The following is a 14,069-nucleotide window of genomic DNA, read 5'->3' as shown; positions in this document are numbered from 1 at the left end:
AAATGGTCAGCGGGGAAATTTGGAGGCACTTGCCTAACAACTTGCAAAAGCGGAAGCTTTAAAATAATAATAATAATAGGGATCAAATAACGTTCCATCGTAATCTATTATCATAGGAGTTTTTATTTTTTTTATATTGAAGCAATCGATGATGATTTTGGAAATCAATAACATATGATTCCAAAATACATGATGTACAGAGCAAATGTAGCAATAGTATACGCCAACAACGTGTTACTAAACACAGAGTATGTAAACGTGGTTAAAAAAGGTATAATAGGAAGTGAAATTAATTAACCCAGCTGAAATAATAGAATCACTTGCAAGGATTGAACTTGCAAGTGAATCTGCCATTGCCAGAATTAGCCCTCAAGAAAGCCAAAGCTGTATGGAGAACTTGTTGAGTTGATCCCATTAATGCCAAATTCATATGTAGAATGACACCCAATGGATGATATGGAAACTGTACACTGTTATAAGAATTCAAAAGTGCAGTTGTCCCTTCTCTCAGCAATGTTTTATAAGGTTCTCCTCTGCCTTTCATTCCTTCCCATAGTGTTATATCATTTCCATATTTTCTAGCAGCAAGTAGACCAAATACAACGCCTACTTTTGAATCTGGATTTATTACTTTCCAGTAGCATCTGTATTCTGGCATCATCCAGCTCCTGCAGTAAAAAGAACGTTACATTTCTATATTTGAAAATAATTCGATTTTAACTTCACCCCTAATCAGGCGATACTACATAAATTGGGACAAAAGAAATGTCTTTGAGACGTATTATGGCATCATCCAAGGTTCTTGCAGTACAGATGCAGTCATTGTGTTACAAAGTTGTACAACTTTCTTTCTCTGATCTCAACACGAAAACATGTTTTTAGCCCTGTTCGCCTATGATACACCGACACTGAGAAAAACTTATAGGAACAAAAGTAGTTAAAAACGATTCCATTTCAAGAGAACAAGCAAGTTGAGCTGGAATGATCTCATATACACCTTCAATCTATTTTAATATGTTGTAGCGGCAATTTATCTTACGGATGGTCACCTACACTTATCTTTTAGGTGATTTTATAGCGTAAAAACTTTTGGTATGTAAAAAATAAGTAAGTTAACATCATGCAGTACTGTTATAAAAGTGTGAGTTGGACAAGAAAAACTTACTGGTGTGGGCAAGCTGAAGCTTCTAAATAGGGGATAGGAGCCATTGGGGGTAAAGGAAGCAACGGAGGTAAATGAGGCAATGAGGGAGCAGGTGGAAATGGTGGAACTGGAAGTTTTGATGGTGGTGTAGCTGGGGAAACAGGGTTGGGATGTGGCTGTGGGTACGAAGATTTTGGACAGAAAGACATTGGTTCTGCCGGTTGAGAAATCAAAGGATCAATTGTGTACATTTCCATATCAAACATCCTAAACATTAATCTTGGTGACTTTCCTGTTCCTCCTCCTGTCCCACATCCTCTTGTCCCTTGCTCACTACTACTTGTAACCTGTGCAATAACAATAACAATAACGACGCATCAGTCTCAAACAAACTGAGGTTGATCATGTGAATCTTCACTGATATATCGCTTCATTTGAGCTCATCTCATGCTAATATTACGACAAGTTGATTTTTCAGATGTCACTCAACTAATAGTTTATTATCTCAGAAAGAGTTACGTTCTTTGTTCAAGAAAATTGGAATAAGAAAGGAAGGTGACTTTCTGAGATATTAACAATTAGATGACTGTCATCTGAGACATCAACCATTATTATGACTGTCAGAAAAAAACCAAAGTACTTTATATAAACCTGTGCAACACAACCACTCAAATCTGGAGTGCCATCTAACTTCATTACAAAATTTCCTAGCCAATTTGTTGTTTCTTCTCCCCATGTTGTCATTTGCCCATTGTTGTCTGGACAAGCCATTGCTACATTTATTCCTGCACACAATTTGGCACTCAAAAACTTACTAACTAACAATGCTAACAAGAATCATTAATTAGAATATTCTTTTACAGTCTAATCAAAGATTAAAGACTTAAAAGGGACCTTTCATGCAATGGAAAGAGTCTTGCTCACAGATTCAAGTCTTGGAAAGAACCTCTTTCAGAAATGTGAGGTAAAAACTACGTACAATAAACTCAATGTGGTTCAACCCTGTGCATATCGAGAGCTTTGTGCACAGTGCTGCTCTTATAATCAAGATTTTAAGACTAAATATTAATGCTATAGTCTAAGAATATCAAGAAGAAGTACAAACTACAAACATTTGACAAGAAGTACCAAAAGTTACGTCGATTAGAACGTCATAAGGGGACATAATTAGAGAAAGTACTAAAAGGAATTACTAGTAGTATATATATAGGGGTAGTAGTTTAAGGTACCATTTAGAGGATAATCAAAGAGAGAAACTTGGCCATCTTTGCATTGGTCACAGAAGACAGTGCCGGAGACCATAGCATAACCATGAATTCCACGAATGAATGTTGCTGCTGCTGCAACAATTAGAAAAGCTGTAAAGTGTAGCTTTTGGGACCAATCCATGATGTTCTTTGTAACTCTGAGTTCTGATGGCAAGAGAAAGAGACTTAAGTAGTTGCAGTAAAGCCAGTGATGGGTTGGTTATGAGTTATATCTTGAATATGAAAAAAAGGCAGTGGAAAAATTTATGAAGCTTTGATTATACAGCAACACTCAACTGTATCCATTAATGAGCTTTTGAAAAAATTGGCTTCTTGAAACGAAAAATTAGAGGTACTCTCTCCGTCCCAAAATAAGTGTCGCTTTTGCTCATTTCACGCTCATTAAAGAAAATAATATATGTAAGGTATATTTCACTAAGTTACTCCTATAGTCCTATTATTAGATGTTTCTTAAGAATTGAGCACTATGAAGAAGAGGTATAGTTGGAGACAATATTATTTTTTTATCTTGAATTTCTAAAGCGACACTTATTTTGGGACAAACTTGCTTTAGCTAAGGCGACACTTATTTTAAGACGGACAGACGGACCAAGTTTATTGGTACGGAGATTCATTTAAAACATGGTAACAAATCATTATGATCCAGCTTATTATCAGAGAAACCAAATCAATTTATTGCAATCACCAACCTCTCATTTGCCATACTGTTTTGTATCTACAAATGGTACATAACCATACAAAGTACTTGCAATTAAACTACAACTCTTTTAGAAACTTGGCTCGTGATCACTTAAATGTTCTTTAAATTAATGTATCTATGTGTTTTAGGTACAATAGATATTATTGCTTAAAATTAAGGTGCCAATTTTAAAGATTCTTGATATAACCATTACAACTTTAATTCTACAGCAACTCTTTAATCAAGTGTTAAGGATGGCAATGTCTTGGCAAATAAAACTAGTTACCTCCAGTTGGTCCAGTATAGCTTTAGATTTGCCACAGCTGTCCAATTTCAAATCCGAAGGTTCATATTTTGTCACTTAATCAACCAATATATAACCATAGTTAAAAGCTTTCTCTGCCTTTCTTGCATCCGGATTTCCCACTCAAAATATACCGACTCCCTATAATTTAGGCTGCGGATCTTTAAATTAAGTAAATACTTAGCATATCGGATTTGTAAACAAAAATATTAACTGAAGCACAACATAAAGAATTAAACAAATTTTATTTTTTCATATTTCATCTCACAGTTGGTTTAGATGAGTATTATGTAATATATATATTATATTATATTGACTTAAGTCATCGACATACTCTCAAATTTGTTTCGAAAATTCATTTAGATCTCTTAACTAAGCATGTATCTATCAGACTCCTAAGCCTCCCAAATTTTGAACCAATTGGACATTTTTTTACCTATCAGCTAAAAGCTAAAGTGTGTATTGCACACACGCGCTGATGTAGCAAAAACGATGAATTTGAAGCTGACACTTCACATTGAAGATTCAAATTATTAAAAAATAATTATAAAATTATTTTAAAAATAAAAATAAAAACTGATTATTATAAAAGAAATTATAAAATTTTAAAAATATGAAACTAAAAAATGGCATTGAGGATCCAAATTATTAAAAAATAAAATAAAAAATTGATTATTAAAAAGAATTATAAACTTTTTTAAAAAATGAAAAAAAAATGGCATTGAGGATCCAAATTATTAAAATTATAAAATTATTTTAAAAATAAAAATAAAAACTATTTATTAAAAGAAATTATAAAAAAAAATTAAAAATGAAAATAAAAAACTGATCTCCCACCTTCCCCCCGCCCCTCCTCCAGCGTTCATCTTCTCCCTCCATCCTCCCGGACGTTCCTCTTCTTCTTCATTAAAGTGAACTTTGTTTCTCCCTGAACCTCAAAAACACATATACACACATAAAATTTTTGTTTAAATTGACTTCAAGAATTCAAAAGGGAGTCTAGAAAAAAGTCATCTTTATTGAACTTTTTCATAAAGTGGTGATATTAATGAAAAAAAGTGATCTTTTTTGTAATTTTTCAACAAAAAGTGATCTTTATTGTAAAAAATTTCATGGAATGAAAAAAAAAAAGTGATGTTTGCTGCATTTTTTCAAGAAATGGTGTTACTAGTGGAGAAAAAAAGTAAATTTTGTTGGAATTTTTCAAGAAATGGAAATAATTATGGTGGTGATACAAGAATGATCATGACCATAAAATTTTTTTGAGTATTTTGAAGATTAGTAATTAAAGGATCTTTTAGTCTTTTGTCTCTTATTTTTGTAATGTACTATAAATAGAACCTTGTAGGGTCTTAGTCTTTAATTTTGGAATGTTTTTGAAAGAAACTTCTCTGGAGAGAGTGAAAGCAACCATAACTAGGGTGATACTAGTGTGGAATCACTAGTGTTGCAAAACATTGTTAAAAGTCTTGGCGCTTGAGTGGTGGACGCCCTCTTGTATCATCGTAGAGTGTTGGTGTTGATATTACGAGTGTTTAGGGTCTTGGTATTTAATACATACCATGATTCTTATTGTTTGTAATGTTGTATGTCACACTTCCTATCCTTTATTCTTGTAAGTGTTGTACTAGCTTGTGGTTGTTTCTAGTGAAGCCATATGTTTTTGTTGCATTGCTCTTATGTTTTTTTCTTATTGTTATCATCTTGTTCTGCTGGTGTAGCTGCTGATTTGGTGTTGAACACCTTTCAATCTTGGGTTCTTGAGTTGTCATCTTATAGCCGTTTTGTATCTTGCTTCTTGAGGACTGTTTTTGTGCAATTTGTGGGCTGTTTTGGTGCCTTTCTTGGTTGTTTGGTATCAAGTGGATTAAAAAAAATTTGTTCATGTGAAGACGCAGGGATGGGTGATGACGAAGTTGCAGGGGTGGGGTGGGGTTGAAAACGATGAAAATGCGGGGATGGGATGGGGTTGAAGACGCAGGGGATGGGAGGGGGGGGTGCTATGAAGAAGATGACAAGGGGGGTGGAGTGCTTTCTTTAAAAAGAATTAAGAAATTATAATAATTAAAAATTATATTAATAAGATAATTTAAATATAAATTTTTTAATTAATATTTTTGGGGTCCTCAGTGCCACTTGACATATTTCTATTCGTAATTTAGTACAAAAAAATATCCCTCTCACACCTCCCGCGAGTGCATTACACACGGTGTGCCATGTAGGCAAAAAATGCTCAATTGGTTCAGAATTCAAGGGGTTTAGAGACCTGATAGGTACAGATCTTAATTGAGAAGTCTAAGTAAATTTTTAAAACAAGTTTGTGAGCCTGACGATGACTTAAACCTATTATATTATATTTTTTTGATAAACATCACATGTAGATATATTTTGTATCATTTTTCATGGTTACAAAATCTATATATTAGCACTCTTGAGAATAAATAATACTATGATGAAAGGCAGTCTAGATGACGAGTAGTGGAGTTACTTTTAAGAACATAGAGTAAAAGATAAAATATTATTAAATAATAAGACAAAATGAAAAGAAAAAATCAATAACAAAGTGACTAGATCAAATTCATCATTACATGAAATGAGATTTTCATTATCACGCAACGATGTATTTAATAATAAATAATAAAAAATGATATAATATATTTATAAAAAAATAATATTATATTTAAATTAACGATATTTACCATTTAACCATCAAAATAATCTATTATTGATCATCAAATAGTTCATATTTTATTGGGTGTTGTGAAATCCTGGTGGAAAGGAAGGCGAAGGAAGCTTAACTCTAGTTAAACTTGGTTTGTCAAATAAGATAATTTTGAACCTTTGGATTTGGAGTTGGACAGCTGTAGCAAATCTAAAGCTCTACTAGACCAACCAGAGATAAACTATATTGGAGTGGAGCCAACTCCCATATTGTCAATGATTTCGTATCTTAGCAAAATTTGATTAAGGCAGCAATAACTAATTGCCTTAATATTTTGACTGTTCAAGTGTTCATTTCTTTCTCTTTTCTTGCAAACAATTCTAACGACATGTTAATCATTGATTGATTCATGTTATGCATCTAAAGCAGTTGTGATTTTCTGGTCATGCATATGGTAATTGGTAATAGAGAAAGTAGTTGTGATGAAAAGAGAGCGTGGTAACCTCTCATTACTTTTTTAAAAATAATGTCAATAAGATAGTTTCAAAAACAATCATAAGGTAAAATATTAACTAGTCACTCTATGAGTACATTAATATTAACCTGCTATCACGAGTTAGACTATATTAATAAATGATAATGTAAAAAGACAAAAATCCATGATATATAACATAGCTCCAAAGATAATAAAAATCTCTCTTAGATAAATAATCTTTTTTATGCAATTCTAGCACGATAGAATTGCCTAATTCTTTTCTTCATGTCTTCTTTAAGTGTGGATACAATTGAATAAATCTATCAAATCAAGAAAAACAGTGATAGCTCATTCCTTATTTAATGTTCTCACTGGAGCTTAAAATTTCAAGTTTAGAATTTGAAACTTCATGATAGTGTCTAATTTTCATTTTTCTAAAGGATTGAAAAGTGGCTAGTTGTAATTTTAGTAGTACTTCCTTCGTTTCAAATTACTCGTCCTAAATTTTCTAATTTGATTCCCTATTTTACTTGTCTTTTTCATTAATCAAGAAGAGACAAAAAATTTTTTCCATGTTTTACCCTTTGCATTAATTACTTTTTCTTCAAATTAAGATATAAACATCATTTAATAGTAATACGATGGTAAAATAATTATATTATTAATTATTTTTTTTAATCAATGTGTCATCTCAATTTGTGATGGGTAATTTGAAACGGAGGAATTACTAAATATAACTTTGAGAGGGACAAATAGAAATAAGGCTCCCCCTAATGGTATTGTACAACACATCAATTTTAAGCATTCTTGACAAAAACCAAGAGTCATATGTCTCATGTGACAAGAATTGCAAATAAGAAAGTGATTTATTATATTTAATTTAATAATACAAATGGGAAACGAAAGAAGTTTGCAATTACAGCTATGACTTTCAAATTCACAAAACATAAAGTGTAAATGTTCAAATAAAAACGAGACAACATCTTATTGAGTAGTGCAGTTTACAGTTGAGCGTTGACAAACAGAGTAAAAGGCAGCTCGCCTATTGGGTTCTAAAGGGGTGGTTGTCGTTGATGTGAGTGTAGTAATTATACCCCCTGCATTTTTTTTTTAATTAGTCATATTTTGATTTGATAAATTCATTAAAAAATAATTAATAATATAATTATTTTATCATATTATTCATATTAAATAATATTAACATTATATCTTTTAAAAAATTTAAAAAAAATAATTAATGTTAAGGATAAAATAGAAAAAAAAAAAGTTATCTTCTCTTATCATATAAAAAATGATAAATAAAATAAAATTTTAATTAAAAAATTAGTATCAAGTAAAAATAAACGAACCAAGTATATGTTTCCCTAAGAATTAAATGGAAGGGGAAAAGACGGACTTTTTAATACCTTAATGGATTACATGTTTCCCTAAGAATAAAATGGGATGGAAAAAGACACTTTATATGCTTTTCTGCACGAGGATACAAATTATAGAAACCTATTATGATAGAAGGTTAGTACATAATCAGAATATTGTCCATTTTTTCTTATCAACTGTATTATTGTTACGTCCCTAGTATCTCTTCAATCGTCCTATTACCTATTGTATCTTTTGTTTAATTATGATATTATTTGTTCTATTCTTTCCTGCATTTTTATATTTTAACTCTTTCATACTTGATTTGATATGCTTTTTTCTTAGTGAGGTTTGTTTGAACACACCATTTTTACAATATAGGAAGAAGACTATGTATATACCATCTTTCCAAACCCCACTAAAATTATGGCTAAAATTTGACCGCAAATGGATAATACATTGGATAGCCGTCCGAGACGTGTATTTTATTATCATTATGACGATAACAATGATGTGATGTCGTATCAAGAAAATGTACTATGATTGATAGTAAAGAAGCATATACTACTAATAGTTATAAAACTTCTCTACACATTGCAAAAAGACTAATCTATCGTTGAAGATAAAATACATAAGAAAATACATGTGTTAATTATCTGAAGATCGATCGCCACTATATCTTGGAATAAAAGGGTCTAATATTGTTTCATATAATTCCTCCGTCTTGTATTAGTTTGCCTTTTGCACAATTCTTAAAGAGAAACTAATAAGGGGTGTAAATTAACTAATATGATCCTATTAAACTCACACTAAATATTGTCATTATCTATTGGAGTTAATTACTCTTCCGTTCAATTATTAAGGGTAAATTTAGAAGAAAAAAAGGTCCAATTATCTTTTGATTATTTAAACATGTTAATTATTTTGAGATAAACTTTTTTAGCAAACATGCCACTGTATCATGGATAATAAGCGGTCTTCATTTTTTATTTCATATAAAAAGTAACGTGGACCTACTTTTCGAATAAGTTGCCAGCTTGTTTTATGAAGATCTTCTAGTGTTCCAATCCTTTTCTTTTTGGCAGATATTATTGATGTTCTTTAAAAGATTTGAAGTAAACGTTCTTGTTACAATGCCTTTCCATCCAAGGCAAATTTAAGGATAACTGATAAAAGCGAGTTGATATGACTGAACACAAGGCACAAATTACAGTGCCTTTGTTGAAGAAGAGCATGTCGACCAACTCGAACAAGTTACAATGTCATTAGTGAAGAAGAGCGTGTCGACCAACTCTAAATCAGGGAACACCTAATGATCACGTAACATGTTCAATTGTCAACTTAATTTTACACTTTTAACACACACACCTTGGATACCACAATTCGAAACCCAGTCACTGAATACGGTGAAATATTATAATATATAGAAAAACGAATCAAGTTAAGTTAAAACAAACTCATTCAGAAGCATAATAGAGAGAAGACGCTATTTCTTAAATTTCAAGTCTACAAGAAAGCAACGAGAAGAGATCAGAGTTCAAGTACAGAGCATACTCGCTAGATTAACAATGATCATAAAAATTTATAATCTTTCAGTCTATATGCCTTTGTGTTCCACATAAGAATGATGCTTACGAACAAACAAATTCTAAACTGAGTCAACAGAAAAAAGAACAAACATAAATACCAAAATGATAATGTTTGGTGTACGTACACAGAGAAAACAAAACACTACAGAATAAGTAGTTCTATCAAAATTGCTTCAATGCTTCTCACATAGATCTGGGCAAACTATCAAACTCTGAAAGAAACACAGCTCATAAACTTCTCCTTGCTTTGGCATCATACTTGTGGCTCACCACCAGATTCAGCAGTTTCGTTTACAGTTACTTCAATAGCCCCATTAACAGTTTCCTCAGCACTACAAAACATTTAAAATATGAGAGTCAGGAATCATGTCAATTAGATAGACTGATGCACAATGAGCAAACTAGGCAACTCCAAGCTGCTGCATAAACACCAGAGGAGCAAGAGAAGGTAAGCAATTGAAAGAGTTCATCACAGTCCAGCGCAGACGACCCTATCCTATCTCCAAGTTTACACCTTGCCAGAAAGGGCACTAACCAGAAGCAAGTACAACAATCATCTGTATACATTTGGCATCCATTGGCACCCATCTCTTACCGAAACCAAGCCCCACTTAAATACTCTAAATTAGGATGAAAGACTTCGAAAACAAAATGTTACTCTCTTTCAGCAATATATTGCTACCAGGCCAATTGAAGAATACGTGGAAAATGGGGGAAAGCATCTTTTTTATTGCATTGCTCAACACCGAGGTGGTTTAATTAAGTCCCATCAATGAATATCCCGTCCAAGAGCCACTAGCTAATAATCAATCCGTACCGAGCAAGCAGATACAGAACTATAGTTGTTCTTCCATGACTGTGACAACATGACTTACAAGATACTAGGAACTCATAATGCTATGACATTTGTGAACGAAATACAGCAAGCCAATAAAAGTAACAACAAACAGTAAAGCCCAATTTTTTTTCAAAAAGACCATTACACAACATATCTATAACCAATTAACTAGTCATAATAGATTTTGCTTTAGCAAACAGCAAGCAGTAATATGATTCAGCAAGAACATTGCTTTGCATTCACAAACAGAAAATAAATTACTCCTAATCAAGAAGTTAACAAGAATTAAACATCAGTCAGCTGTCAGCATATACAAAGAGTTAATAAATCTAGAATCAAACATAAAAGTTCATCAGACCTGGAAGGAGGAGCTTCATTCAGCTCAGGCTTCCTCCAACTCTTCTCAGTCCTGTCATCACGAAAAATCAGCTTCGCATTAGGATTCCCCCAAGCTTTCTTCGGAATCGGAGCAACACCATCACTTGACTCAGAAGCCTTCAAAGATTCAAGCTTTTGGTCAATCTCCTTCCAATCCTGTCCCTTCTCCTTCAATACCTCCTCTCTTGGTCTAGCTGCACCAAATGGATTAGCTCCTTTCGGCTTCACCACAGGCGCAGGCTCATTACCATTCTGCTGTTGTCCTTCACTCAATGGCAATGTCCTTGGTTGCAAATTCAACTTTGGCCTACCACCACCACCACCAGCAACTCCAGTCTCTTCTCTCTTCCTTCCCCAATTTTCTGAATCCACACCACCACCACTGGAATCATAACCGGCTCTCCGCTCTCTTAAACTGTCGAATGCACCACCACCGGAGGCAAATCTCCGTCCTCCTTCCTCTTCCTTCTTCTTTGTCCACCTATCTGAATCGGAATCACTACTATTCGACCCAAAACTCACTCTCCTATCAAATCTTCTGCCACCAGAAGAAGGTACAAAAGCTTTATTCGCTGCCCAATTATCAGATTCGTCAGCTTTCGACTGCGAATCGGAGAAAAAACCTCCCCTTTCACCTCTCTCCCTTCTTTCAAAACCATTACCAGCAGATGTTTTCTTCGCTGCACCCCAATCATCAGTCTCATCAGCACGAGAAGGAGCAATTTCCCTATCACTATCCCTTCGGAACCCTCCCTGCCTCCGAGGCTCGTCCCCCGAACCTCTTCCTTGCCTATCGTAACCGTACGATCTGAACCCACCTCCGAGTCTAGAATTATCAAGTTCCTCAGCGGACCGCTCACGAGGAGCGGTGGGGAGCATCAACGCTTCCTCCGGTGTCAACCCTTTGGTGGCGGCGGCAGATTGAGACTGTTTAGGACCGCTGTAAGTGGAGAACTCCTGAAGAGATAGGGTTTGTGGCTTCTTCTTCTTCGTTTTGGTGGTGGCGGCCGCAGCCAATGACGGAAAATCAGCAAGTCCGCCAGCACTGCCGCCGTTGGAGTGGTTGTCAACCTTCACTGGTTCCTCCTTTTGAAGCTCCGACTCGTGTTCCTCCGATTCAAGCGCCCACGCGCCTGGTTTAGCCCACGCGCTCACGGTTGCCGCCATGTTTGTTTGTTTGCTAATTGCTCTTTGGACTCTTTATCTCCTGTGTAGGTTTTTTTTGTGAGAATTTGCTTTCGCTTCAAGCGAAGAAATAGGTTTTATATATATATATATATATAATAACAAGAGGATCTGTTGATTTGATCCAACGGTCAATAAACGATAAGAAACGATTTTCCCGAATAGATTCGGATTGATTAACGGTGTAGATTAAGTCCTTAATCTGGATGGAAATGGACAATGCGTTGATTATATTCTTCTTCTTTTTTTTTCTTTTTTTCTTTTTTTCTGGAGGGTGGGGGTGAGGGCGGGGGGCAGATTCTTTTTTTATTTTTTTTAATTCAAAGACGTGTAAATGTGTAATTGTAGACCACAAATATTGTCCTCCACATCTTGGTATAATAGTAATAACTAGGAAATTACAGATAATCCTTACTATAGTTTATAGCTGTAGAGAAGTAGGAAAAAGGAAAAAAAGTAAATATAAAAAATAATAAGAAAGAAAGGAGCAGCATGAAAAAAGAAAATTAGGAAAAAAAGTGAGTGATTAAAGCTTATAGAAAGATATTAAAGTTTATATCATGTATATATTAAAAATAGATATTCACAGTTAATAGAGTTAAGGGCCAAAAACATACTTAAAATATTCTTTCTTTTTTAGTTTCATATCTAAATTGTTAAGGGGTCGTTTGATAGAGTGTATTGAAAAATTAATGCATGCATAAGTTTAATGTGTATTATTAATACTTTATTTGGTATAGTTTTTCACCCTATGTATAACTAATGTCTGCAATTAGTTATACACTCTATTGTGTATTGAGGTGTGTATTACTAACACCTCAAAATATATGGTATTAGCAATGCAATAGATACAATACATGCATTAATATGATTAAAGACACTATTATTCCTAGAAAAAAAATTATATCTTTTCCAACATGTATATGGAGGATATTTTTGTATTTTTTTTTCTTTTTTTAGAAATTATTTAATTCATATTATTTTTAATACATCAAATCAAATATTGCATAAAAAAATACAAGCATAATTAATGCAAGTATACCTAACATAAGCATTACTAACGCATCATTTTCTATCGCATTATAACACATTATTTTGTTAAATAATATTTTAATTAAGACAAACTTTTCAGTTAAAAATTAAAAACAAAAATAAAACGTAAATTTTTATGAATGATCATTGTCGATTATCGTATAAACATAAAATGAAGAACACACTCCACTTAATATTTTCTTAGTGATAATATTCCCAACGTATTTACTTAATTTTATTTGTTTCGTTTGCTTTGTCATGACAAAATCTCGTCTTGTCATATTGATACAATTCTTAATTCAAAAAGAAGAAGCTGAAATTTGAGAGGATAAAAGGAATTTTAATCCTATTAAAAGAATAAACTACTAATCATCAAACATAATAAAAGTCACCAAACATAAGCTTGGAAAATTCTGATTTTAATGATAACGCAAGCAATTAAGTCTGCGATTTAGTGATTTAATGGCTTCATGAATTTTAAGAAAACTAGATTAGTGTACGTGCTTTGCACGTGTATTTCATGTTAATATATTCTGAGTTACAAAATAAATACCAACAAAAAAGTTTAAGTTCCCAAAATTGTTCAATTTTTTGAAGTTTAAGTACACTTCTCTTTTAAAAAAATTATAGACGAATTATTATTTCTTCGAAATAAGACAAAAAATTACTATTTTAACTTTCAAGTTCCTATCGAATATTTAGGTCCAAATATAAAAACTAATATTAATATTAAAATACCTTCTAAAATTTAAACTTCAAAATTTTAATATCTCACCTGAATCACTTAAGAAAAATATTGTAACTTATCAACTCTTTTTGACGAGAAATAATACTATTAATTCTTCTAAGAGTCAAGCTAAAAGAGAAATTGAGGTTAAAATAAATTTAAATGGTGACTTTTGCCTCATTTATTTGCTTTTAATCAGAATGATTTAGACATTGATTTATTAAATAAATCTTTTTTTCTACTCAAAAATCTCGTAATGAAGACAATAAACTTTAAGTAACAATACTTCAAAATAAATTGAGAATTTGCTATTTTAATTTTTAAGTTCATATTCAATAATTAGGTCCAAATATAAAATTAACATTAACATTAATACCTTCTAGAATTCAAATTTTAAGATTTTAATATTTCACACAAATCACTCAAGGAAAA

The 14,069-nt window shown here is 32.6% G+C and overlaps 2 protein-coding genes across 2 annotated transcripts; both read right to left on the bottom strand.

Moving 5' to 3' along the window:
- Positions 1–76: 76 nt before the first annotated feature.
- Positions 77–2,759, bottom strand: LOC107840534. The gene is made up of 4 exons (XM_016684428.2): positions 2,374–2,759; positions 1,796–1,929; positions 1,166–1,491; positions 77–668 (listed from the first exon to the last, which is right to left on the bottom strand). Exons 1-4 carry the CDS (start codon positions 2,531–2,533, stop codon positions 317–319), a joined length of 972 nt encoding a protein of 323 aa, XP_016539914.1. The 5' UTR covers positions 2,534–2,759; the 3' UTR covers positions 77–316.
- A 6,665-nt stretch (positions 2,760–9,424) lies between these two features.
- Positions 9,425–11,976, bottom strand: LOC107840533 (eukaryotic translation initiation factor 4B3). The gene is made up of 2 exons (XM_016684427.2): positions 10,674–11,976; positions 9,425–9,809 (listed from the first exon to the last, which is right to left on the bottom strand). The coding sequence occupies exons 1-2, from the start codon at positions 11,858–11,860 to the stop codon at positions 9,731–9,733; spliced, it is 1,266 nt and encodes a 421-aa protein (XP_016539913.2). The 5' UTR covers positions 11,861–11,976; the 3' UTR covers positions 9,425–9,730.
- Positions 11,977–14,069: the final 2,093 nt, after the last annotated feature.

The sequence above is a fragment of the Capsicum annuum genome, chromosome 8 (genome assembly GCF_002878395.1).
Source record: "Capsicum annuum cultivar UCD-10X-F1 chromosome 8, UCD10Xv1.1, whole genome shotgun sequence".
NCBI classification, from domain to species: domain Eukaryota; kingdom Viridiplantae; phylum Streptophyta; class Magnoliopsida; order Solanales; family Solanaceae; genus Capsicum; species Capsicum annuum.
This window is presented reverse-complemented; position numbering and strand designations above follow the sequence as displayed.